Below are 26,735 nucleotides of genomic sequence, written 5' to 3' on the forward strand. Positions count from 1 at the left end.
AGGTTGAGATTCTCTTATCTAAAATGAAGGTGACGGGAAAAAAACTTTTGTGGGTATGAGTTGCTGATTTTGCTGCATGTCAGCTTCAAACTGCTTAATATTCTGTTGTTGTGCTGCATTCTGTGTCCCAATTACACATTGCAGGATGGGAAACTAGGAAAAAGCCTAATCCTGTTATAGTTGTATTTCAGTCTCGCTGTACTGTTGCAGAAAGTAGAGCCTTTCGATCTGAAGTGATGTCATATAGACAGAACTTTATTTCCCTAAGTGAAAGGAAAATTGCCTTTTTGCGAGACAAAAGTCCCAAATAGATTGGACTCTAATCCTCTGCATCGCTGAGTAGCCATTTTTCAAGGGGAGAATAAAATGATAGTACAAGTCATTAGATAAGGGTTTTTTGCAAGCTGTGCCATTGTTGGAATAAACAGCAAGCAGCCTGTAGCAGGAGATCTTCTTGGCCCTGTACACTCACACAGTCATATATTATTTTCTTATCAGCCCCCTGCATTGTCCAGTGATTGTTATAAAGTACTTAGAGCAGCAAAGTCAGTATTATCTTGACTCTCATTTTGAATGCATTTGTTTTTTCAGACCTGCTTAGTGAAAGGAGATATTAGGCTGAACTTGCCTTTTTGGTTAGGTGGAAGGTAAAATAAAAAAAAATATAAAGTCCTTGTCACAATTGGATATCAGGAAAGTCTCATCTGAAATGATACAACACAATTCTTTGCAATAAAATACCATATATATCAAGTTACTTGTTGTTCCGTCTACGTTTCGCATCTGCTTTCACTTCTGTGTCTTCTTGAATTGAAACAAAATCCCTGATTTTAACAGATCCTCACTGGAGGTGTCTGTCTGTCAAAGCTTTGCTGCACATTAACCTTTCTACCATCTGTTTCACAAGCAGGTCCTGACAGAGTATCTATGACTTCAGGAGGTTTGATTACAGCTCCTGGATTATTCATACACCTTGTACACGTATTTTACAAGGCCCAGGCATGGGTTGACTACAGTTTGTGCTGTATCACCTACCTGAAATCAAGACAGGAATCAATTTGAGGTGAAAAATTTCAAGCAATGCGTTATACCTTACGATTTGCGTAAAGAGCAGCAGCATTGTCCAGCCATGCTAGCAACATGGTTCTATAGCATTCTCACAATTTGTCATTAATGACCGCTTTAACTTAACATTTTATCAATCATAAGATCGCAATTTTGGGGTATTTCAATAAGGAAAGCCTTCAATTGACAAGTGAACAAAATGTAGTTTACAAAAAGGGGAAAGTCTCCATGTGATGTCATCATTATTGACAGCTGGTGAGGTTATTTGTAAATATTCTGATGGGAGGTAGAGATTCTGATGATCTCAGCGAGATGATGAGTGGAGTCAGTGGGGCTCGACCAGGGCACTGGAGACTGCAGGAGATCTGAGAGGAGGAGGGCTGCAGCGAATCCCTGAAATGACAGCTGACAGCGAGAGTGTGACAGCAATGACATGATTGGCTGATTCTTGGGATTGTCACAAAATCTGATTGGATTACCAAAAACACCTACCGCCAGCTGATTAGAAAAGGCACAGAGAGATTATTGTGAATGAATGTGTCATTGTGCGGTGACATCAAACTGGTGAAGCTGATTGCTGTTTCCTCAAGTCACGTCCCTGCTGGTGTTCATTATTTTTCTCTTTCGTGACCAGAAAGATAGTGTCGCTTCATCCTCTCATCAAAGTTGTGAACGTTGGCACCACCTTTGACTCAAGGGGGAGACAGTGCCCTCTTGCAATTCACAGGAACCCTAATGATAATAAAGGTATATGGCTGCTCTGCTCTTAGGGATTGATCTGATTTGAGATTTACCACCAATCCCTGCCTTAAAATGCAAATTTCTTATCCTTATAATATTAACTTTGACTCACACAATGCTTCTGTTATGAAATCACTCAATATTTAAATGGCTTTAATGGAATGTGATGTTGCAAATCACATAAGAGCAGCAAATGTTGAAGGTAGAGATATTTTTAATAGCTGCTTTTTGAATGTAATGTTGCTTGGATGAATTCTTAATCATATTGTTGAGCATATTAAGGTCTCGCTGTAATGGCGCATGGTGGGCCAGGTCTTTCATTAAGAACAAATGGAGCAGTATCATTCAGGGAGAGGAAATAACACTGCCAAGCTTGTGGAATGCTAAACCTCAGCCATTTCCGCTCCGTTTGGGATTTCTTCTTTTTTTCTGTTTTCAGTTTTTTAGTCCAGTCATCCTTTTTTCTCTTCTCCTGTTCAGGCTTCACTCAAAGTCGTCCTTAGTTAAGCTTCTCTCGGCGTTATTAGATTAACATTCCTATTCAGTCTTGGTCACAGCCATGGACGTTTGAATGTGAATTCTTTCACGTACGTCCCACCCCTCCCTTATATCAAGTGCAGTGAGGGGAATGGGACAAAGAGTTAGAGAAAAGAAGCTGTGTGTGTGTTTGTCTGTGTATAGGGTTTAAAAATGTGCAGAGTATGGGGAGCCTTTGCTTCAGTAGGGGCAACTTTTGTTTTGCGTGTGAGCCCCTGTTCCCCCCGTCCTGCTCCTTCTCCTCGCCTCTCTGTCTATGCCAACGAGGAGGAGGGGTAGACAGGCTGACAGACAGATGCAGCTGGAGCGTATGGAGGGAGCTGGTCCCACCCCACTAAGATGCCAGAGATAGAGCAAGAGACACTGACCTAATGAGAGGAAATGGAGGAGAGAGAGAGAGAGAGAGAGAGAGAGGGGAGGAGAGGGAGAGGAGGAGGAGGAGGAGGAGAGCAAGCTCCTGCACAGCTCCGGCTGCCTGTCTTGGAATCCTCCTTTCTATTAACACACCTCCTCTTTCCCCAATTTTTTCTCAACCTAAGAGGTTTTTGTTCTCTACTGCAAACTAGTGTGTGTGTGTGTGTGTGTGTGTGTGTGCATGTGCATTTAAGTTCAGCTCCAGTCTTTTTCTTGAATTCCTGCTTTCGATACAGAGAGGGGGGGGGGGTTGTAAAAAGCAACGCCATCCCCCCATCCCTCTCCATCCCATACATCCACACAGCAGCTCTGCAAAGAAGAAAGCAGAGTCCTTTATTCACATGTGTCAAACATGCTTGACATAGCCAGCATTTCACTGGATGTGAAGTGATATTTGCTTTCAAAATAAAAGAATATGTGTTTCCACCAAAGATGACCATTGCAACTCATAATTATCAATTATTCTGATTTCATGTCTTGTGAAAACCATAAGGCTCTCTGCTGGAAATAATGATCGGCCCTTGTGCCACTGTGTCATGAATCCAAATTATTTCCTGTTGTCAAATACAGGAAACGAACAATATAAGTTATTACCAATGACTTTCTCTCAGGGGACTGCATTACTAGGCCGACCAGATACTCAGTACCCCATGATGTGAAACTGTAGTTCATTGAGTGGAAAAGATCATTCTCCAGGCTGAACTGCATATTTTAGAGTCTGCCTTTTATTGTGACCAGTCCAGTACGGCTTTATAATCAGCATCTTTTGGTATGTGACAGTTGTCAGGTGGATGGATTATCTTTACAAAGATGAGGAGCTCACTTTGCACAGAGGAAATCTTACATCTTTTACTTAAATTCATGAGAATTGGGATCATGAACAATAGTGTTGAGTTTATATTCTATGTGTTTATACATAGTTTATTCTCCATGTTTACTTGCATCCTGTGACAAACACATGGAATCAACATTTTTCTCAATATCTTAATTCTCTTGTGACGCGATGGTGTAGACCTACATCAAACGTACTCATTATTTTGTAGTTTTGAATCGAGACACGAATAAAGCTGCAGACTGTTTTGCGAGTACTTTATTGTGAAAGGGCAGCCGGCTGGCTTCCTGTGCTGCTCCGTCTCAGTGCGTGTGTGTGGACGCAGCTGAGCAGAGGATGGCTGCCTGCGTCTGAGCCGCAGCTCTGCGCGCACACAGGCAACACTCCGCGTACACACGAGAGGAGCCCGCGAGGGGAGGAGAGGAGGCGCAGGAGAACTTTTCCTCAGAGGAGGAGGTAGTTGTCACACGTTTTCACCGGGAGCGGTTTTATTTTTGCGGGAACGAAAGGTGGGGAGATCTGGACCATCATGCCTGCTGAAGTGAAGCAGGTTAGTGCTGCTGTGGCTCCCGGTGTCTCTCTGTCTCTCTCTCTCTCTCCTCTCACCATATCTTCTCCAGCATGGCTCTCTCTTCTCGTCCGTCTCCTCCTCCGACCTGGTTCCTCATTGTTGGATTGTGTTGAATATTTTCTGTTTTACTCAACACCAACATTCTTTGTGTCCTGTGTGGAGCTTTGCTTTCATCCATCCTTCAGCAGGAATGTGTGTGTGTGTGTGTATGTGTGTGTGTGTGTGTGTGTGCGCATGGATGTGTAGTCTGGGTGCATATGTGTGGTATTCAGAATGCTGCATGACATCAGATACACTGAGGACTATGTACTTACACCTCTTAGTGACCATTTCATGCTGTAAATAGTCATGACCATGAGTTATGCATAGTGGCAGTCATGTGTGTGTGTGTGTGTGTATGTATGTACGTGTGTATGTATGTGTGTTTGTGTGTGTGAGCGTGTGTGCGTAGTGCTGTGACTTATGACCTCCCTGACACATTCATGGGCTCCGACCTGTCCGTCCCATCCTACGGAATGATGAGGTGTGATCACGGGACAAGCAGTGAAGTATTGAAAGTTTGTCCCTGATCATCGCCCCTGAATGAGCCTCAGACAGGATTTATAGCCGAGCTGCGTTGCCAGTTGTGTGCGAGAGATATGGCTCTAAACCCTTTTGTCTTGAACTTGCACAGATACCGCAGGAATGTGCTTTTGTTAGCTCCTGCGAGTGTGTTACTGTGTCTGTGTGAGTGCGTATGTACCATTGCATTACATGCATACATTATTGGAAGTATTCCCTGTGTTTGAAGTGCATCCGCAGGCAGCCCACACCATCTCCACACTCTTTTCCCCGCCAAGCTTGGCAGCCCTCGCATGCACAAAAAAGGAAGAGAGATTTCCCAAAAAGAAGAGGGGGAAAATCAGATTGAATAAGGTCAACTTCTCATCAGCGTTGTTCTCCTCCGCTGGGCTGAGAGGCGTGGAGTTACCCAACCCCTGTCTGGCAGACAAAAACATTCTGTCAGCCTTCCACCTTGCTCTGATAACAATACGCTCACAACTGCCCCCCTGGGATGGTGCCACTTGATAACTTGAGGAGCCAGAAAGAGATACCTGTATTTCTCCCTCGCACACTCACTCTTTCCATCTCTTGGCTTTTGATAAGTTTGAGATCTGTACTCCAAGTGCGTGTTGACGGATTAAAAGCAGGACCAATGTTGCCTGCTGGAATCCGTTGGCCTGGATTATGGGAATGCGAAGAAATGCATGTCCACAACTCGAGAGCATGTCATCTCCAAATGCATCCCGAAGTGGGTCAAAGACCATGACCCCCCATATGACTGAGATAGTTGGCATACTTCAGAGGAGGCCGGCATCATGGCGTGACCTTTTCAACCCTGCATTCAACATTCCACAGCAAGGAAGCACCTGCTTGGGCAGCGTTGAAGGAGATGAGAGGTCAACATGTGTCCAAGTCACACTTGAGCCGTAGATGGATCAATTTCAGCGTCCATATTCCTGTATTGGTTTTCAGTCTCGGATATGGCTTTCAGGCATTCTACGAGTTGTCATATTAACCCTTTACAGCTGCCTCTTTGAGCAGTGATGCTTTATACTGCCGTCTGTTTGTCCTGCTTTTTTTTTTTTTTTTTAAATGCTAAGAACGTAGAAAGCAAGGGGAAATGAGAGAGAGGCTGCTTTGTCTTGACCCCATCTTAATGCTGCAGCACAGCTTACAGTAAGTAAATGCAGATTACTGCATCCCTCAATTAGTGGGGGAGCCTGAACCAGACCACGTCTGAGTTAAATATAAATCTGCCTTTATTGTAGAACTTTGCTCCGGCAGGGTTGTGCCCTTATCTTATGAATTTAGTTGCAGAGGCTGAAGCGTCTTGGGCTTATGAAAAATAGAAGAACAGATTTGTCGTTAAGGAGAAAGAAAAACATGATGAATAATCCAGTAGTCATCATCTTGCCAAGGTCTATCAGAAACCCAACTTTGCTTTTGCTCCGCAAGCTAGAAGGACCTGTCTGAATAACAGAATAATTCAGTGATTCAGCCAAAGACTAAAGAAGGTCTCATCTTTAGACTGCGGGTGACTGCCAGCTGCCTGACAGCTAGAAAGGCTCTCAGCCACTGCGACCCAGCATTCCCCTCCTCTCCGATGCTGTCTGATGTCTTACCGAAATTAAAAAGCTGTCAAACTAAAGATTTTTCTTCTGCGGGAGTGTTTTAGTATATGCAAACTGAAGTGTCCTTGTGTGTTCTTTCCCATTCCTTTCCTCAGGCTCTGCCCTTGTGTGACAGCAGAAGAAAGTGTGCAGATCAATATTTGGAGACATGTAGAGCATGAGGAGGAGCATTGTTTTGGGGAGTGGAGGTCGTACAAGAATAATGCCAATGACCGGAAACATATGAGCCGGTCAATAGCTGTGGAGAGTGCATCAGTGTAAGGGCCATTTACTATGGGGGGGTTGGGCGCAGGATGGGTGTAGGGCGGTTATGAGTGCTGCTGTGACTTCAGGGAGAGATGGTCTTGGAAGAGGTGGGATCATATGGTGATACGTGCCTGATGACTTGTGATACCAGATGGTCTTCCAGTCACACAGCCTGTCAATACTGGCCATTCTCCCCATGTCTCCCATAATGCTCACATGGCTGATCATGACCCAGGTCATGACACAACATGACAATGAGTACCAAACAGATAAATGCTGGCAAAAAACATTACTTGGCATCTATAAATAATCATAATTTGTGTTTTATTACCACCATTTGAAACCAATAACTCCTATCCTCAGGTAGTCAAACAAATACAACATTTGTTTGTTCCAGCTTTTCTCCTCTTGTTTTTATAATTATGAATGAAATATATTTGGACTAATCATCCAACAAAACAAGCAATTTCAAGTTGGGCTCTGGAAACTTTTCTATTTTTAACATCTTTAAGACCATTTCAAGTGTTTGGGGCTACAGTTTTTAAATTCACACTGCTTGTTTAGTCTACAGTCCTCAACTGAGAGTATTTAATTATTCATGATCTTTTTTTGTGCTTTCATTGTCTGTTAGTTGACTAGTTGTTCGCTACCTTCAGTTGTTTAGACGTCTTGTTTGGTTGAGCCCATTAGCTACACAATGGACTCAGTGATTTGTCAACTATTGTATACATCTAAATAAAAGATGGAAACCGAATAAGTAATAATCAATAAAAAAATGGTACCTCAAATTTTTGCTGCGTAAAGTGATTTTATTATAAAGTTATTATAAATATTCAGATTTTATAGTTTTTTTAATATATTATCCCTCTAAGATATCTTGTTGTTCAGTCGCTGTGGTGATTTTATCAAAGATAGTTACTTCTTTTCTGAAATCTCCCAGTGCAACACAAAACCAGACATCTGGTCTGCCAAGTGGGTTTAAACAAACACTGAGAAATATGTGCAAATGCTATTTGACCCCAGCAATACGACACTGCACTATACATAGTGCAGCATGTTTTTTCTGCCGTGGACCATATGCACATGCCCTCAAGTTTTTGGTGTTTACTCTGTAGTTGTGTGCCACTCAACCCTTGGCACAACAGACTTCCCCCTTTCTTCGGTGCTAACACACTAACACACAGATGGTTCACTCACTGTCTGACCACTGGCGAGCACCATAATGCTCTCTCAGCCTTCATCATCACGCTGATAGAATTAAAAAGAAAGGTGAGTGGCAGCAAATTGGAAGGCTGGAGGGGGGTGCTGGAGATGCATGCTCTCATACTGCTATGTTTGGAAACAGCGCCGGGGAAGACAAAGCTATGCATTAATGCGATGGCAGCTTATCATCTTGCTGGAGCAGTTCTTTTTTTCTTACATATTCAGCTTTAAAACGTACCTGCTGTCAAAAATGTGTGCAGGCTGCATACAGTATAAAGCCTCTATACATTCACAGATTTAATACACATCTTTCCAAAGCATTGGATTTTACATTCTGTTCTGTTAACTTCCAATAACTTGTGAATGATGTCTTGGCTAAGGGTAACTGTTTTGTGTTTTTCCTGCCACTAAATACAGTAAATCCTCCCGAGGTGAGGTGTAGGCACAGTGTCAGACCATTCCCCTCTCAGCACACAAATACACACACAGGGCTCCAGAGGAACATCAGTTGGATCCCGGATTTATTTACTCACTCTCTGTCTGCAGGGCACAGACAGGCCATCCCTGTTCATAAGGGAGGAGGATTTGTTTCCCTGTGTCCAATAAACACCTTTATATCTGTGCGGTTGGAAGCCAGCAACGCAAGCCATGTTTATGATAACAAAAGCCATTTACCTCAGAGAAAGCAGAGGGATATCCTTCACGTCTCTTTTGAACATAACATAGGACCGTCAGTGAAGACTCTGCTGTAGATGTTGTTTTTCCCACTCTTCAAGAGCTCCATGCAGGGGACATTGCTGTCATCAAGAAAGACCCTGAATCGAAGAGGGATCTAGTTCTGGGGCCTTTATCAAAGCACCGGTACTTCTTTGACTGTTATGTATAGTTCATATAGGCTCCTCCTGCTCTGTCCTGCAGCTGAGGACCTCTTAGAGGGGCCCGCGGGGGGAAGGTCAAAGTCCTCATAAAGCTTCCCTCAACCAGAAACCCAGGGACAAATGCCTCCCTACTTCTCCCTTTCTCTGCTTAACCCCCGCCAGTACCATCCACATTGTACTGGGCAGCAGTGCAGCTGTGGGGGCTGGGGGTGCAGCTCCTCTTGGGTGTTTAGTCTGGAACTTTCTTTTGAGGGATTAGCCCACTTCCTGCCTCTGGGCCGCCGCTGGAAGCAGTTGGGATGGCAGAGAGCATCGATCCTCCATCATCGTACCATCTGTCTCATGCTGCCTTTTGGGATTAATGATTCCCTCAGCCAGCTCTTTACTACGGCTCCATCAGTGTCCATTGAACATTCAGATTACACTGACATGTGTTCATCCGAGGAGTTTGCTTGACACATCCTCAGTTTCTTTATTTCTGCTGTGAGGAGTCATCACAGTCATTGTGGCTTTGGAAAGCCAGCCGAGGCCAAACAAAATGTTTTTTGATTGAAGCTACCAGCTTTGTAAATGTAAAGTGGAGAAAAATTGAACTCTAAATCTTCATGTTTTCTCAAACTCCATGTTAAATTCTGTCATCTGTGTGGCTCAGAACGGCTCACCAGATGACCAGATGCGTATTCACTAACTGAACTTTTTATCCAAGGTTCAGTTTGTTCAGTACTGTCATTTTCACTAACATAAGCTTTGATTATTTTCTCAGGCTTCTCTCTCTTCTTTTTGTAAAAGGATCATAATGGAACATTATATCTGAAAGAACAGTGTGTCAACCCTTGTTTTGCTCAGTAACAAAGCTTGTAGGGAAGTTTAAATGAGGACTGACCGTTACTGACCCACTGACGGTTGAGGTACGCTGATGAGGTCCAACCATTTATTGGAATGTCGGTCTGAACCTTGAAACACATAATAGTTGCTGTATAACTGCTGATGGCTGTGGTCCAGGGAGAAAGATAAAAGAAAGGAAGAAAGACCGAGAGGGAAAGTCCAAACCACTGTAAACTGACCGACTTTGGGGCCACAGCGGCCTTTGTTACGTGAAGCCACGGTTGGCCATGTTCTGGCCCCGGCCGGGCTTGCACACAAACATTATCGTAACCAGTGGCAAGAGTTCGGCCAAATCAGAAACAGGAACTCTTCAAATTGGAAAGTTAAACAAGTTCCTAGCATTCTGAGGACTGCTGCCAATTCTCCTCATGGACAACAGTGTCTACAATTCAGTGGTTTCGACAACAGAGGCATCCAGACACTGGGCTGGTTGTCATGTGCCGTTACATTTGATAACCCAGTATGGTTACTCATCTCCTCAACTTCTTTTAATTTGTGCTTAGCCTTTTCCCAGAGGAGCCATTGGGGAACAATGGAGTGATGCGCCTCCTCGCACATTGCACATGGCTCTATTGAGTTGTCTAATGAACCTCTACTGCATGCGTGGCCTGCGCTGGCTGCTGGGGCTCCACGAAATACTATCTCGGCCCATCACACCCCCTCATATTTAATTTGTTTGGAATGTGTAATAGGCTGTGAAGTGGAGCGTGGTGCAGTGTTGATCTGTGCCAGCCAGGTCTGCGGATACGGAGGGACAGGTGCCAGCCATCAGTGGAAGGTGCTGTACTTAACACTGTGTGCTGAATTGGAGAGTGTACAATCCTGGCACTCTTGTGAGGGCTTTTAGAGCTGCCAGTATCCTGTTGCTCAGGCCAAGCAAGCTTTTAGTTTGGTAATAGGACTTCATAGCCGTGTGTTCTTTTTCTGGAGTGTGGGCAGCAGAAAGTTAGAGAGAAAAGGTTGTGTCATAGAGTTGCCGCTACATGAAACAGGGTAGAAATTACTGTCTTCGTGGTGTGACTCAATCCTGCAGGATCAGACGGATATCTTAACAGGATCCACAGACTGAGCTGATAGGAAGCAATACTAAATAAACCAATTTTCTCAATATTGGTGCAATTTGTCACAGATATTATATTCTGCTTTCACTATTAATTTGTACATTATATTTTGATGAAATATTTAACACCTAGCAGCCTAAATTACAATTTTGCTTTATTTGGTAATAATGCAGTGGGAGAGTGTGTCTGTCTGAGAGAGCAAAGACAGTTCATGACCTGAAGTTGCAGGTGCATTAGCCATTGAGTCACTAGACATTTTCGAACATTATTTGAGCTTTTACGTGTTTTAGAAAAGGCAGCTGGTGAAATAAAAAGCTCCAATTTGCTGCTGCAGTGGTTTCATCCGTGCTTGTTCACATCAGGAAAGAAAACGTCGTTCTGGAGTTTATACAGCAAGTGTAATGCTTCTCTAATACTCAACTCTAAAGAATCACAGCCTATGTTCTCCTTACTGTTTTTTTGGCCACCATAACCATGACACTGTCTGCATTGTTATTTCCCCGTGGCTGTTCTTCTAAATTGCCATTGGTTACCAAATTATTTTCCTGTATCCGTACAGATTCAGCGGGGGCCTTTCTTTCTTACCTCGTCGGATTTAGAATGTGTGGAAAAGAGGGCACTAAACCCTGCAAAGTTTTCAGAGTTAAGCAAACAAGGCCTGTTGACACAGACCTCCTTGAATTCCCGAATTCTTTCCATCATATTCTAGTACAGTCAAGAGAGGCTTAATCCAATAAAACCCACTCCTCGTCTGTTTTGTGCCCTGTCCCTCTTGAATCTGCCTCTGTGTGTGTTTTGAGGGTGGGGTGGGGGGAAGGAGTGGCCAGCTGCAGCCTCTGTTATTCAGACCACAAGGGAGCACAGGGAGTGTTTTTTGGGGTCACAGAGCAGCTACATTCCAAAGTCGAATTCTCAGATGGGAGCGCTCATTCCTCACTCTGCTCCAAAGCCATAACCCACCTCCTCTGTTTTCCCCCTGTCACTTACCCATGGTCCTTTAAACACAATGTCCCTGAAACAATGGCGCATTTTAGGCTGCTCGTGTCTGTTACTGGCCAGCAGGACATGTATCAATGCCGTCCCTGTGCAATGCAGAATCATCACTTACCGTTAAACTGGAAGTCATTGGCGAACAGATTGAGTGCACCCTTAACTTGATCTGCCATGTTCTCATGCCGCTCAATGTTGTGACTTTAGCAAGGCCTCGTGATGGGCTTGTACTGCTAACAGTGATAAAAGTGAAGTGTGCTGAGTGCTTTACTTCCTTCTGCAATTCCCTGTAGAAATGCTCTTACATGGTTCTGGATCTTTTAGATATCCTGACAAACAAACATGTAAGTGTACACCCTTATGGGCAAAGGCCCTGTACAAACAAAGGTACCTGCATTTGATGGCTGACAACCCATCAAACCCTGAGAACTAGTCTCCTTAGTAGTCTCATTGTACAGTTACTCCCGAAATTATATTATATTATATATAATATATATTATAATTATATTTAATCATGTTTACTTATTTCACCCTCACTGGAAAATTGTAATATGCACACCTGCACTTCTTTTCTTAGACCGTCTCACTGTTTGGACTGTTGTATTGTTTTGTTTTGTTTTGCTTTGTTTTGATTTTTTATGTTTGTTTTGTGATGTGTATTCTTTGTAAGTAACTGAGAGCCACTTTACCGAGTCAAACTCCCTGTTTGTGCAAACTTACTTGGCCAATAAACCTGATTCTGATGTTACCATTTTAGCCCAGATGCCAACCAGGCCTCATGGGTTTCTGTTCACTAGGTACTCAGATGGTTGGTCACCTTTCAGAAATGGGTTTGCTATAGTGATGTTGCAAATTCTCAGGAAATTGGTAATAGATAAAATAATCAAAAGTTGATGAATTGGCTTGAACCAATACCCGAGAAAACAAATTAAACTTTGTCGCAGAATCCTGTAACATTACCACTGGTTGTCACATAGATTTCAATGCCTTAACACAAAATCTAAAGAGATAACTAACTCTTATTTAAAAAAAAAAAAAGCCATTCCACCTCTGGGATTGTAAATGCATTATTTTTTAGAAAAGTTGGATGGTATCAGCAATGTGTGATTCTCCAAAACAAATAAATCAATCAGAGTTTCACCAATGATTTAATTCTGATATATAACTCAGTGGAGTTCTGCCCTATAAGTAATTCATAACTGCTGTATTTTCTGTTGTGCCACAAATGATGAATATGTAAATATGTTCATGTTTTGCTATATTAGCGATGACAAATTGCCTCTATTCTCCGAAGAGTCAAAAATTATTCTAACCAATCTCTCTGAAATATGGTCAGCGCAGCATGGGCTTAGAGTTGGATACAAAATATTTTGGAAAGTCTTCAAATAGAAAGCTATTGTTTCCCCTGCCACATTGTGGTGTGGAAATCACAGTGGGCACGTGCACAGAGGCCGATCTGAAATTACAGGCCTCCGTCCACGCTGTGCAATTGCAATCTGGGGCTTGCAGGCACCAGGACTGGCACAACGTCCTCCGACCCTGGATCCCTGGAGCCACACACGGCTGCTGCTGTTGTGCGGTACTCCAGTCTCTGTGGGAAACAGGTCTCCTGTCTTGTCTCTCCAACACACACCAACAAATCTAATTAACTTTCCCTCTCAGCCGAGCGCTCCTGCCTCTGCTCTGCCACAGCTGTGCAGTCCTCACTTCTTTGAATACGCTTTCTTCCTGAGTGCATGGATTCCCAAACCTTGGTAAGAAAATGCTACTTGGTAGCACCTGATCTCTCTGAGATTTGTTTTAAAGTGAAAATTAGGCATATAGCTGAGGCTTAGCTTTCATGTTTTGGAATCCAAGCAGTGTAGAGGTCTGCGGTGTTGAGAGCAGGTGCTGCAGGGTTAAAATCCTCTACCTTTTCACTGCAGATATCCTCTCCAGAGAGGAGAGGAAGTCTGCAGGATGGAGTTTAAAGCCTCATTTCTTTGATATGTTCACAATTCAGAGTCTGTGTGTTCCTGTGTTCATGCACAGCGTGGATGCCGATTGAATGTCACAGATGCCTTTGTGTGTGTATTCTATGTGTATTTGGAAGAGTTTGTGAACTTTGCTGGCGGCAGTTTCTGCAGTATTGTGCAGTAAGGATTTAAAGTGTGTTAGTGTCTCTGTAGTGCTAAAGCTCCTGTTCGCTCTCAGAGGAGCTCATGACTTCAGGAGAAATCTGCCAAAGGCGGAATCTCTCTGACTGGACACCTTTATGTCCCCTGACGATATGGAAAAGTAAAAAAATATATTTAGGATACTTTCATCCGGCTGTGATTTTTTGGGAACTTATCCATGTGACTTTGCCATGCACATTCAAAAGCCGGATGTGTCCTATCCTAGTCCCCCCCCCCTCACTGGTAGACAAGGATGAAGTGAAAATGTATTTTGATATGGATAATTTCTCCTCCCGAAGTTATATATTTCTGCTTGAGGTCTTAGCTTGGCTGCTTTGAATGATGAGTACATGTCCTGCCCATGGTTCTTTCAGTCTTCCCTGGCAGGCAGAGTCTCCTTAATTGTTGCATGCCTCCGGAACGTGTCTCACTAATGGGGCTGTTGAAGCCCCAATCTGTCACTATGTTTTTCTTTCTATATCGCTGTTTGAACGAGCAGGGTTAGCCTTGATGATGCAACAAACTGCTTTGGTTTGGTGACAGCACTCAGAAGGCTGTGGCCCGAAGGACTGATATCTTTCTTGCCTCTCACAGGCCGTCTGATGTCAAACAGGGATCCGGCAGAGATGATGTTTCATGTTAATGTCTGCTGGGTGTGTGTGTGTGTGTGTGTGACAGTGATATTTCTCCGACTGTGACACCCTTTTTTCAAGGATGGATGTGCAGAGAATCTGTTATGATGTTGTTCAAGAAAACCTCAATGGCAATTGCTTTGTTAACGCCATTACTGATGCTGCTACTCTCTCGTATTCAAGCTCAGTAAAAACTAAAGCATCTAATTTTCTTTGACAATTTTGGTGAGCTTTTCTTATAAAAGTCCAGAGATTTGCATAATATTGGACTATACTGGTTTTTCTCAGGATTCGTTGCGGATTGAGACAATTGTTCCACCATTCGTTGAAAGTGGCCAAAGCTTTACTCACTGTGTGTTGTACCTGAAGTCTATAGGTGTAATTGGGGGCACTTGTACAACAGTGGTCGAATACCTCAAATGACTCATGATCCATGTGGTCTAATACCTCAAATGACTCATGATCCATGTGGTCTAATACCTCAAATGACTCATGATCCATGTGATTCCCCCCTCAAACTCCCCCACACACACCCCTCTCCATCCTCCATTATTTGCTCACACAGCCTGAGGCCTACACCTGCAGCAGCTGATGAGAGGAGGTTTAACCACTCAGGCCAAAATGAGCATCATTTCACTGCACACTACTTGGCCATCTCTTCACTCCCCTCTGATGCTTAATCTTTACTTGGCTTTCAAACAAGGGACGAAACTCCTGGCAAGAAAAACAAACCTCCAATAGAGGGAGATGTGAGCACCTTGTCACCATATGGAGCTTAGAGTTCCACCGAAATTGCTCTCTAATCTCCGCAACATGTTAGGAATTTGAAGCCCTTGTTTTTCAGCTGAAAATAGCAGTCCGCTCCCCACGTGGCTTCTTTTTTTTGGCATGCAGTGTAAAAGCACCCCTGTAGCTGCCTGACCTTTGAAACACACCATTACACATGTATAGGAAACCATCATGTATTGTTGGTAATGGGACACTCATCTTAAAATGTGTGGAATGGTAAATGTGGACAGGGTGGAGTTAAGGCTCATTAATGTCGCCTGTTTCAAAAATTGTTCTTGGATGATACATCCACTAAAGGAAGGCTCTAAATCGATTGACGACAACAAACATGTTGACGTCGGTAGAGGTTGTAGTAAAGTACAACATACCAGCTTACAAATTCTCCCTTTGAAAAGTTCCACCACTGTTAAAATTATGTTCTATGATTCTCGCCCTTGAGTTATCACCTGCCACCCCACAATTTCCAGGGTTACCCCTCAGTTTCGTCTCTTTGGTTTATAACCAAAAACATTCAGGAGACGTTCACAAATACGGATAAAGTGAACGCACAGTACGGACAGATATATACGTATATAACGTTAGGCTTAATTTGGCCTTTAGGCTTTGGGCCTTGATTTAGCCCTAACCCTTATACCCAAGATGACCAGCACTGAGAGAGATGTCACTTCCAGAGCATCTTATCAGAGTTAAGTCCAATCAATTTTGTTCAGTTTGAATTTATTGTGTTTATTGTGAATTAATAAAACTCACCCTAGATGAAACTGTGATACGACGATTCACCAAAGCAACGGGTAAATCAAAGCCATTTTATTCCAGTGGAGAAATATGTAATATGCAACAATGGACATTCATTTTTTTTCAGCAGCAGCTGTGAAAGAGCCAGACAAGCATAAGAGAATCAATAACTACATATAATGACATTTTGTTCAGTGTTTTCCAGCAGAAGATTAGAGAAATCTTCAAAGAAACAAGTTCAATTATAGACCCATGGGTGTAGCCTTGAGTCTAACCAAGTAACATTTGCAAATGGAAAAGTGTTATGGTTAAATGTGAGTCAGATTTTTATTTATGTCTATAAATTATAAAATTACAGTTTTTTGATTGACTGTATCGATGATCTAAACATAGTAACAAATTATGTAAATGATCTGATGGATCCATGTCCTGTCTGTCCTCACACTAATTAGATGAATTAAAACAATGGTAAAATTAGTAAAGATAGGTCTTGGGATAGTGTTCTCTGGATTTAAAGCGTCTCCAGGTGCAGACAAAGAGAAAGTACTCCAGGTTCAGTTCAGGTAATGTGAGTTATAACATTTGGAACAGGTCAGTCAAGAGTTTCTCTCGTCTCAGGATTAACAAACTCATGAGTTCTCACCTGACTCCTGGACTACACCCAAGGTGTCGGCAGTGATGAAGTAAAGGAGTCATGTGCCAGATATCATTGCTCTGTTACTGTGCTGTGATGGATTGCCAGGCAGCAAAGCAGTTTAAGCAGCTTCTCTGTTGTTCTGAGCAGCCCTTCACTGACTCGCTAAATAGCTGCTGATGATTCAGGAGTGTCTGCGAGACGAACTGAGGCCCTCGCTGCTAGTTTGGCTTCTCTTTTGTCAGCTGGTGACTGTGACTGAAATTTTTAGTTGTGTGGAATGGGTCCGAAAAAAAAAACATTGGGTTACTCATCCATTTCAAGTTGAAATGAATAATGTAGGATTTAGTTTTCCTGTAAAATATGTTCCCTATACACTCTCTAAGTTTATATGTGTTATTTCACATTTTTATGGATCACATTGTTATTCAAATTTGCATATACATTAAAACTGGAGTTTTGAGAGTGAACATATGTTAAGATAATTGTGTTTGGATGCAAATATGTAACAATATGCTAAAGCTGTTTACATTACAGTGTTGCTTTCATATGGAGCAGTATGGCCTCTGTTTGCGTTAGCACAGATGACAACAGTATGATACATTGTCACTCTTGTCATGAGCTGCTCGTGGGGGCATCAAATCTGGAAAGAATATTTATTGGGATGGTTTTTGCTTTTTCTTTTCTGTGTGTGTGTGTGTGTGTGTGTGTGTGTGTGTGTGTGCGCGTGTGTGTGTGTGTGTGTGGGGAGGGTAGTTGGCTCAACACAGTGAGTATTGAGTAAACCGTGAGAGGTGTCGTTTTTTCTTTCCCAGTGTGTTGAGAATCATTTGTGTGTGGGGGGGGGGGGGGTTGGGTAGACTTCCTCGTTGCATCCTTGGATCATAATGCTGAACAGACTGTTCCCTGTTTGAAACATTCCACAGATTTAGAAGAGGTCTTCAGATATCATCCTTCTTCAGTCTTTGTTCACTACATCACTGGCCTGAACATTTTTTGTTCATCCTTTTTTAAATATTGCCTAGTGCCTTCCTGAGGCCAGTGGACTAATGGGCTTTGGTCTGTGGAATCCACTCCACTGTTTTCTCCCTGATTGGGCCATTTGCTGAGGCCTCAGTGGGGTAGGCAACAATAGGCTTCATATGAAATATTCACCATGACCGGGGCATTCTGGCGAGCAGTTGATCCGCACGCAGCAGTTTGGCGATTAGATAAAAATCAGCTCCGATTGAAGAGACAAACACAACCCCAGTGCTTCCAGGGATCCAAAATAAAATAGAGTGTTCATTTTGTTATTGGATGGTGCCTGACTGCTGTCTACATAACCATTCACTGGCACGCAGTGCTCAAGGCCCTGTATTGTCTCTCTTTGTCAATGTCAGAATTTCATCCTAATGAAATGAGTGAGCATTCGCATTGCTTTAGGAGTGAAACAATTGTTACACATCTTATTTATTAAGTGAAACTGCTCTCACAGTGGGAACTGGGCTCACAGCTCTGCCAGTCGTACTGAGAGGACCATGCTCCACAGTGCTCAGGTGTTCCCAGCCCGGATAGTGCACAGACACTCATAGTAAATGCATGATGTCTGCGGTCAGGGAGATGGTGTGTGTCCCTGTGGCATCAGGCTTGTCTCTCTCTCTCTCTCTCTTTTTTCCAAACTGTCAAACATGAACATGTTCTGATTATCGAAGCGCCTGCTCGGCCAAGCTGAGAGACGTCAGGTGTTGAGCCAATAGCTTGACTGCCGGCTTTGTTGGCAACCCCGTTGCTCATGTGGCTGTGAAGGGTTTGGACTTGAATTGACTTTTAAAGAAATCAGCACAATGGCATGTCCAGATAAATATTTTAAGATGTAAACAGTCCAAAATCCAAGACAAGAATTCAATGTTTAGTTTCAGGCTCTGTATAGAAACCCTCTGAGCCCCTAACATCATATGGTTTTCAAGAAAACTCTGAGAAGTCATTTTATTGGGTTGTAGCAAGTCGCTTCAGTTCGAAATACTGACATTTTCTTTATGTAAGCTGTTTTAATACAATGTTTAACAGAGACCTTTTGTGAATGAAGTTCACATTCCTTCTGACGCATAAAGGAAAAGAACAAAATGCTAAAGACACAAAAGCACAGGATGTTAGTGCGTGATGTAGTTCATGATGTTGGTTTCAGTCCAGCCCTGCAAGTCAGTTCCTACGCAGTGCTTTTATAACCTTTGCAATCCTGTATGAAAAGCTGACAAGGACCTTTTGTAGAAACTTGCATATCTGGCTCCATTCTGGCAGTGTAAGGCTGACAAAAAGCCCTGTGGTGAAACTCTGTTTTCCAAGAGAAAGATTTGCTTTCGATTGTGTGACTGCTTTATCGTTGCCAAAGATGGCTTCATACAGCTCTTTCTCCTTTAGGATTATCGGTAAAGGCTGTCTACATCCAGTATTTACTTGTTGCGAGTCCACTTGCGTTGTGATGTGTTTGAGAGAAACGTGAAATACCCGCTGTGGCCGGGAACATTGCCCAATATTTGAAGACATTTATTCAAAGTTAGGTATTGGCCATTCAGCCTTCTACAACTCTGATGAGAGGGACCTTCCCCTGTATCCACAGCTAGTGAATGTTCTTGATTATAATCCTAATCACGAACAGAGTTGTCTTACTGGGCAAATTATTCCAGTATGGTGTGATTTTACACAGCAGCTTGAGGAGTCTGAAAAACCTGCAGTGAGAGCCGCCTCATTCTGCTTTAAGGAGCTGCTAACACCTGAAAGGGTTTCATGATTCCTGCCGTGTTAGTGACTGGATATAAATGCTGTTTCGGAAAGTTTGTCATGCCACTCCTCTAGCTATGAAGAACTTGTGTGTATATGCATCGACACAGTACATGTATCTGGAGACAACATTGTGGTGAGTTATTTTCAGGCCCCGCTAACATGCTGAGAGTTGTTGAGTTCAACACCCTCCTCCTCTCAAACCCACCTCCTGACAAAAGCTTTCCACAAACTCAGTCTGGCTGCAGTCATCTCACACCCTCCACTCTATTTTAAGCCTTCAGACAGAGGCCCGCTCCCCCTTAAGTGGACCCCACTCTCTCTGTGTGGGCCAGAGCATGGGCCTCTGCTAACCCAAGTCTTTTACACACACACACACAGCCGCCCCTGCCAGCTGGTGCAGAGGTAATAGCAGAGGTAACCTCCAGGATGTTGCAGCCTTTGCTAAACCTCTGCCCGGCTCCTCACAGAAAGTCAGAGTAGGGAGCTCATTAAAGTTAGCTTTCTTACAGGAGAGCTGATGTGTTTGTCAGGTTTGTCCAACTGGGTCAGCACACAACACTGCTTTACTCTCAGGAGTTTACTGAATTCTCATAGTCGTAATGAAGCATTGGCTAAATTGGAACTGTAGCAGATTGATGTGTTTTCAGACCAACCCTCGTTTTCTGAGACTAAGCAATTTTAAATCCCTTACAGGAGAACCTTATTTCATACCAAAATACTCCTTACGTTCACTACTGACGATGTGTCCTAAAATTAAGATAAAGATACACCTAAAGCCAGGATAGCCGAACTTCTAGCAAAATGTACATAATATAACTGAATATTCTCCAAATGGAAAGGCATAAAGCCATGTTTAAAACCAAGTGTATGCGATTAAACAGGATATAAAGGGATATTCACCATCTTCTCCGATTTATTAAGATTCAAATGTCTTTTCTAGACATAAAAAACAATGAATGTAATAATGATGAGAATGCAAATCTTGTGTAAGATTTGCTGAACTGCACTAGTTACCTTTCTTTATGGATTCAGGCTGCCAGGGTGGGGCTGGATTCCAGAGTGGTCAGACAGCAGGAAAGTGACAACCACCCAGGCTTCCTTCCCGTCTGTGTTTAGTTGGCCCAGCTCCTCCACTATTTATAATGTTGTGCCAGCAATACACCACTAACCATTGGAATAAGATACACACATACCTGAGGTCAAGGACTTTGTCTATCCCCACACTGTTGACATTAGTCATATCTTTCAGACTTGGTATAATGAAGAGTTTCAAATTCACAGCGGTGTTCCATACTGGTTCACTGTGCCTTTTGGATGATGTTAATCTAATACAAATGTTAGGTTAAGCGCGTCAGAACAAAAGTGCATTAGGGGAACTTTGATATATGATATGAATTTTAAAGTACCCAAACAATAACTTAAAAATAACCTGAAATTCACCGGAGATTAACAGGCTATTTCCTGGTTTCAGGCTTCATCAGAATTTCTAAACTTACGTTTTCATCATCTCTGGACAAAAAAAAGATATTTTTTTCAATTATTTGAGGGAAATGAGGCTAAACTGATTTAGGGTGGCAGCCTGGTTTTTGAATTGTGGGTAATCAGATAGCTTGCTCGCAGCGGACATCCTCTGTCTGACTGAGACAAAAACACACAAGCTCCTTAGTGTTCCTGATAATGGCAGTTGTAGACAGGGAGGCGCAGGGCCTCTATCTGCTGCCTGTTGCTGCTGCTTCTTCAGGTCACGGACTTGCCCGAAGCACCACTCAGTGAAGTGTGCCATAATGATTGTTGTTCTTTGCATAATTAATATTATATTGTACATGGTCCCCGGGGTTAAAGTGGTGTGAGTGTATCACAAAGTGGAGTGTGAGGATCCCCTAAGGTCCTTTAGGAAGATGAACAGTAGTTTATTTTATTTCTTCACTGCAAACAATCCACCGTAGAGTGTGTGTGAGTGAGACAGTTATGATCGCATGTTTCACTTTTTGCAACATCTCCGAACAACCAGTGTGCAGATGCGGCTCCTTATTTATAATGTATGTTGAGCTCTTAGCAGAATACAGAGCTGTGGTTCTATAATGAACTTCAACCACCTTTAGTTCAATCTACAATACGTGACACATCTCAATCAGAGCTTTAATCCTTAATTGATTAATTAGTCAATAAAAAGCAAATTAAATGGCAGCTATTGATTGGTCATTCATTTCAGTTATTAAAGCTAAAAAGGCCAAATCATTGCATAGTTTCAGCTTTTTTAAGTTAGCTGCTTGTCTTAGTAAATGTAATTTGTTTGGACTATGGATTGTTTCAGTGTTTTATTATAATTAATGACCATAATCCATTCATTCTAGACAATGAATCAGTTAATTAAGGCAGTTATGCAAAAAGTAATTAGCATATAAATAAACCCAAAAATGTTTTCGTTTTGACAACTGTACAACTGAGATGAGATGAGAACTGAATGTTATTTGAGAAGAGAAAATGTTTTCATCCTTTTCAGTATATTCTAGTTTATTACAACTTAAATGTTTTTCATAGTTTTTTTGGCGATTGAGTTTTTTTTTATGGTTCTCATCAGAATAATGCAGTCTTTGGTTATATCTGGGAACACATCAAGATTTTCCACATGAGCTCACTGTGTGTGTGTGTGTGTGTGTGTGTGTGTGTGTGTGTGTGTGTGTGTGTTTGTGTGTTTTTATAACCTCAGTGTGTATGTGTGTGTGTAGCCTTGTTTTAGTCTGACTATTTGTGTCTCCTGTCCTGTCAAGTATCTGTTCATCAATAATGATGCATTCCACGCAACACCCTCAGCCGACTTGATAAGGGTTATGCTATTATTACCAACATGAATGAAAAAAATGTCTGAGTTGTTAAATATAAATCCATAGTGAGTAGGGGAAGGTTGGATCTAGAGGCTGACTGTGGATCTGAGTGGGTGTAGGATTAGAAGCAGCTCTGGCCGGTGTCCCAGAGGACTCTGAAGGGTTGGGCTGAGATTTCCTTCCTGAAAGGAGACATGTCTTCACCAGGGGTTTGGATGATATCTGTCATCCAAACTACCCTGACCTATCTCTTAATAGGGCACTTCTGTGGGTTGTCATTACTCCTCTTTCAGCCAACAGCTCTTTTGGGTCAAGATCCTGTTTACTAGATACCAACAGTAAATCTTCAGAAGCCAGCATTTCCTGTTGCACAGAACAGACGCAGCTGATACAGGAGTGGGGGGAGATGGATTGAGATGTATGTGTGTGTGCGCGCGCGTGTTTGCTTGATTAAAGACTGGGCGGGGGGTTTAGCAGACAGATGCTAGGCCTGCAGCTGGCTGGCTGAGTGGGAGGGGAGCTACATTGAAAAGCAGCGGTGCCAGCAAAGTGGGGCTTAGCCAGGCACTGAGAGGAGATAATCCATATTTCATCTGCATCCTCCTCCTAACCACCTGCAGAGCAACACAACACAGACCCAGAGCATGAATAGTGCATGACAGAGAAGTAAAAGGGAAGTAAGCGCCAACACTTAACAAGAAGAAGGAGAGATGCCCTTTCATTACAAACACCTTGGGGAACTTGGGAATGACTCTATTAGACAATGAGTAGACAGTGAGACTAAAAGTTGCCCCACCAACCAAAGAAATTGCCTCCACCCGCCCGCCCATCCTTATGCAGTGCAGCAGCACCTTTTCATTTAGCATCCAGCCTAAAGGCTTTACTTTGCATACACCTATACTCTCTGGAGTACGCTCCTAATCATTCAAAATGCAGTTATTCTGATATTTTTTAATTCACTTGCAAATGCATGGAATGAAAACCACATTTCAGAGTAAATGAGCCACAGCTTAAAAGCTATTTATTTGTATACCCTGGGTCTTGCTAAAATATTTACTCTCTGGTAATTGAGCATGCACAAAACGGAGAGAAAAAAAATGTCACGGTACCCAAACTATATTTCAGATACCTGCCTAGTTTTAAATATTCATGATCAGCTTGCAGCTTTGAAAGTGAGCTTAAAAGACTCTCTCTTGCTCGCTCAGCCTCACACACAGATTTGTGGATGCACACACAGGGACACAGCACCAGAATGTGGGCCGCCTCTATTGTCTCCCTGCATTTTTATCCCCCACTAAGTAATCACAGGAAATCAGGTAGACTTGTTTCCATTGACTTGTAAATGAGCTGTAGTTTTTTTGTGGCGCGATTAATCTCTTAATAAAAAATCTTAACTGCAACACAATGTCATCTGTATCAAACCAATACAGCTTCTGCAATTTAGCCCTGTTTACCTCCTAGTAGAGGCAGTGGAATACATAATGTGCAGAAATGGTGGCCTTGCCTTTCCCTTATTGTGTTCATTGCTATTATGAGCCGTATCATAAAAAGGCTCTTTGTGCAGAATCAGACTCAAATGTTTATCTCTGTCAACATTGTGGGGTGAGAAGGAGCTCTGTCGTTGTTTTGGAGTGATGTGGAGGGCATGGTGTCTGCGTACTCTGGTTGACCCACACGTTTCAGATCTGTGGTTGTGTTTACTAGTAAGCTCTGCTCTGGCTCCAACTTCCTCAGACTCTGAGGGACTGTCTGGAGGACTGCTCCATCTAACTGATCACACTGTCTTTGTGCAGGATAGTTTTTTCTGGTAACATCCAGCTAATATTTAGCGTTAGAATGTCAGCCAAGTAAGGACTTTAAGACTGATATCAGTGATGAAACAATTAGTTTATAATTAGTTTGTAAAATTTGAAACATTTTATGATTCTCTTAAGTGATTCAGCAAATATGCCAGAATGTGACTAGTTCCGTCTTCTGAAATGTGGATTATTTAGCATGATAACTGGTATATTTGTACTTTCTTGATTCTTGTTGTCCTGGGTCTGTACCCTCGGGGTTTATGCACTTATTGTAAGTCGCTTTGGATAAAAGCGTCAGCTAAATGAAATGCAATGTAATGTAATGTTCAGATTTGATTTCAATTAAAGTCTTATTTGGCTTCTCAGCACGGTGTACTTCAAAGTACTTCAGAGTGCAATCTTTACTATAATGTTTGAAAGATGAGTGTGTTGCAGTGGAATTCTCAACAAGTCATTAAATGCTTTACAGACATTTAACAGCAGGTTGTTTAAAGAGGTACATACAGGTGAGTGTCATGTAACTCTGTGAGTTCTGAAAATATGTTCTTGAAAAATTGTCTTGTCCACATTGAATCATTCAGAATGAGAGGACACTGCACTGACCTTATGTGTGCTCTCATTTATACATAAGTACTTACAGACTTACACACACATGCTCCACTAAACGAGCAAAATAGGTTGGACTAGATGTTACATACACAATTATTTTCATCTGACAGAACGGAGAATAATAAATAAAGTTACTTGGCCTTGGCTTAAGCCCCTTGATAGATTTATCCAACTGCACAATCGCTCCTTTATGGGACACATATACATCCGGCTTCACCTTATCTCACATCCCGTTGAAGGTTAGTAGTAAATTGGCTGGGATTTTTCCATCGGCCAGTTCTTGCGACCTGTCCTCTGCCTCAGGCTCTGACGCCATGCCATTGCCCACAAAATGAGCCCAATCCTTTACCAGGCTGTTGGCACATGGCCGTAAAAATGTCCCGAGAGTGGGGGTTAATCATGTTTGACTGAGTACATATTTGAAAAGCAGTCGCAGTTATTGTGATAAACTGCATTAGCTCTGCGAGGTGTTATCTATGAGTGCAAGGACTATTTTCAAAGCAGACTTCTGCTGATGGCCAAGGTGCCTTGGGATGCTGGGGCTCTTTCAGTAGGTTATGGGGGCTTCATGTCAAGATGAGGAGTAGTTTAATTTATTCCAAATGTCTTAGCTATAGAATGCATTTCTTGAGTTTACTCATATTTTTTACTTCAGTTCTATTAACTCCTGAGGGGCAGCATAGATATCTATGGAGTATGGACGTAGATCAGTGAGAGCACAGATTATGGCAAACAAGTTCATAGGCTCTGTCTGTATTTCCTGACATAACTCAGTCTGAGAACTCTGAGCCTATGCTAAGAAATATGCCACTGTTTTATGGCATCCTGCCCTCCTATTGTAGAGACTCCTCTGAACACCCCTCCTTCCCAGTCCCAAAGGAGGTCATTTCGTATCTCTCCTTAAACAGTTAGAGCTCCCTGCCAAGCCTGTCAGTATCCTCCATTATAACTGCCCCAGGCTTTACCAATTCCTAAACAAGAGAGATGGGAAGCAAGATGGAGAGAGTGAGGAGGGGGTACATTTCTGTTAAATGGGCGACCCTGCGGCTGCACATGCCGACAGTTTTTGGAGAAAGGGTGTCAGGGGGAACAATAAGTGTTGAGCTGGTAGCACAACAGGAAGTGGAACATATGTTCTCTTTCCACCTCCCTAAATCTCCAGTAGACCTCACATGAACTGAGCTTCTGGCAAAGTCTGTCGCACAGCGTCCTCCATGCTCTGCAATCCACCACTCCAATCACCAGTCCCCTGACAGAGTCATGCTGACAGTGATCCAGTGGTCGAGGGGAGGGGCACTGCAAAGAACCCACCCTTCGGGTGTTACGCCACCATGGTAAAACCACCCGCCCTGCAACCCCCCCCCCCCCCCCCCCCCCCACACACACACACACACATACACAAAAACCACCCGTCGACCATGGCCTGCTACCGCTAATCTTTCTCATGAATTCCTATTTTTCTCTCATGGCCGCACCCACTGTCTAAATAATCAAACCCCAGCCATTAGACTTGCCCCTCTCCAAAGCCATTTAGTTCTACTTTACCGGCTCCAAAGTTGTTTCACCACCGTTTGTTTTTTATTTTTTATCCTCTTCTACCTCTCTCTATACTGAAAATCTTAATGTTGAGTGACTTTCTGCATGTTTGCGCCCCTTAATTGACTCCATGCCTTGAGTTGCGAGGAAAATATTTGTGGCATGTGACTCCATGTGCGCAACCGTGTTTTGGTTTATAATTGACAGCATATGTAAGAAATTACACAACATTTCAAAACATCTCCCGGCCAATTTGAATAATATCAGTCTTTCCCTGAGATCAAGGTGGTGTTGAGTGTTGCAGAGGGTCGACTGGGGGTTTCCATCTGTCACTAGATAGTGGGTTTGCAGTGATGTGGTCCCGTTGCCCTGTTGGGAAGCAATCAAGCTTAAGCTGCAGGGTTTCTTTGGCTGAGCAGTTGGTTGTGAGAGTTTCCCGAGTTGGCCTCAGTCTTTGACGGTTGGAGCCTGTCAAGTGCGCTGACTAACCCGAATGTTGTCCCGTCTCTAGGCGCTGGTGCAAAGGAACAAAAGGGCACATAGGGAGAGTGTGTGTGTGTGTGTGTGTGTGTGTGCGTGTGTGTGCGTGTGTGTGCGTAGGTGTGTGTCTGTGTCTGGGCGAGGGGGGCTTCTGGGAAGAGGTAGAAAAGGCAGGACCAG

The 26,735-nt window shown here is 42.9% G+C and overlaps 1 protein-coding gene across 7 annotated transcripts in view; it reads left to right on the plus strand.

The window, feature by feature from the left end:
- arvcfb (ARVCF delta catenin family member b) overlaps positions 1 to 26,735 on the plus strand; it is a 216,528-nt gene that overhangs the window by 100,644 nt on the left and 89,149 nt on the right. Inside the window, exon 1 of one of the 7 annotated variants that reach the window (XM_062384663.1) lies at positions 3,923 to 4,139. The exons of the other annotated variants lie outside the window; for them this stretch is intronic. Within the exon in view, the coding sequence (XP_062240647.1) occupies positions 4,119 to 4,139 (21 nt within the window). The 5' untranslated portion in view covers positions 3,923 to 4,118. Of the gene's footprint in view, positions 1 to 3,922; positions 4,140 to 26,735 lie in introns of those variants that run through there. 7 annotated transcript variants of the gene reach the window in all.

This window comes from Platichthys flesus, chromosome 3, assembly GCF_949316205.1.
Source record: "Platichthys flesus chromosome 3, fPlaFle2.1, whole genome shotgun sequence".
Taxonomy (NCBI): Eukaryota; Metazoa; Chordata; class Actinopteri; order Pleuronectiformes; family Pleuronectidae; genus Platichthys; species Platichthys flesus.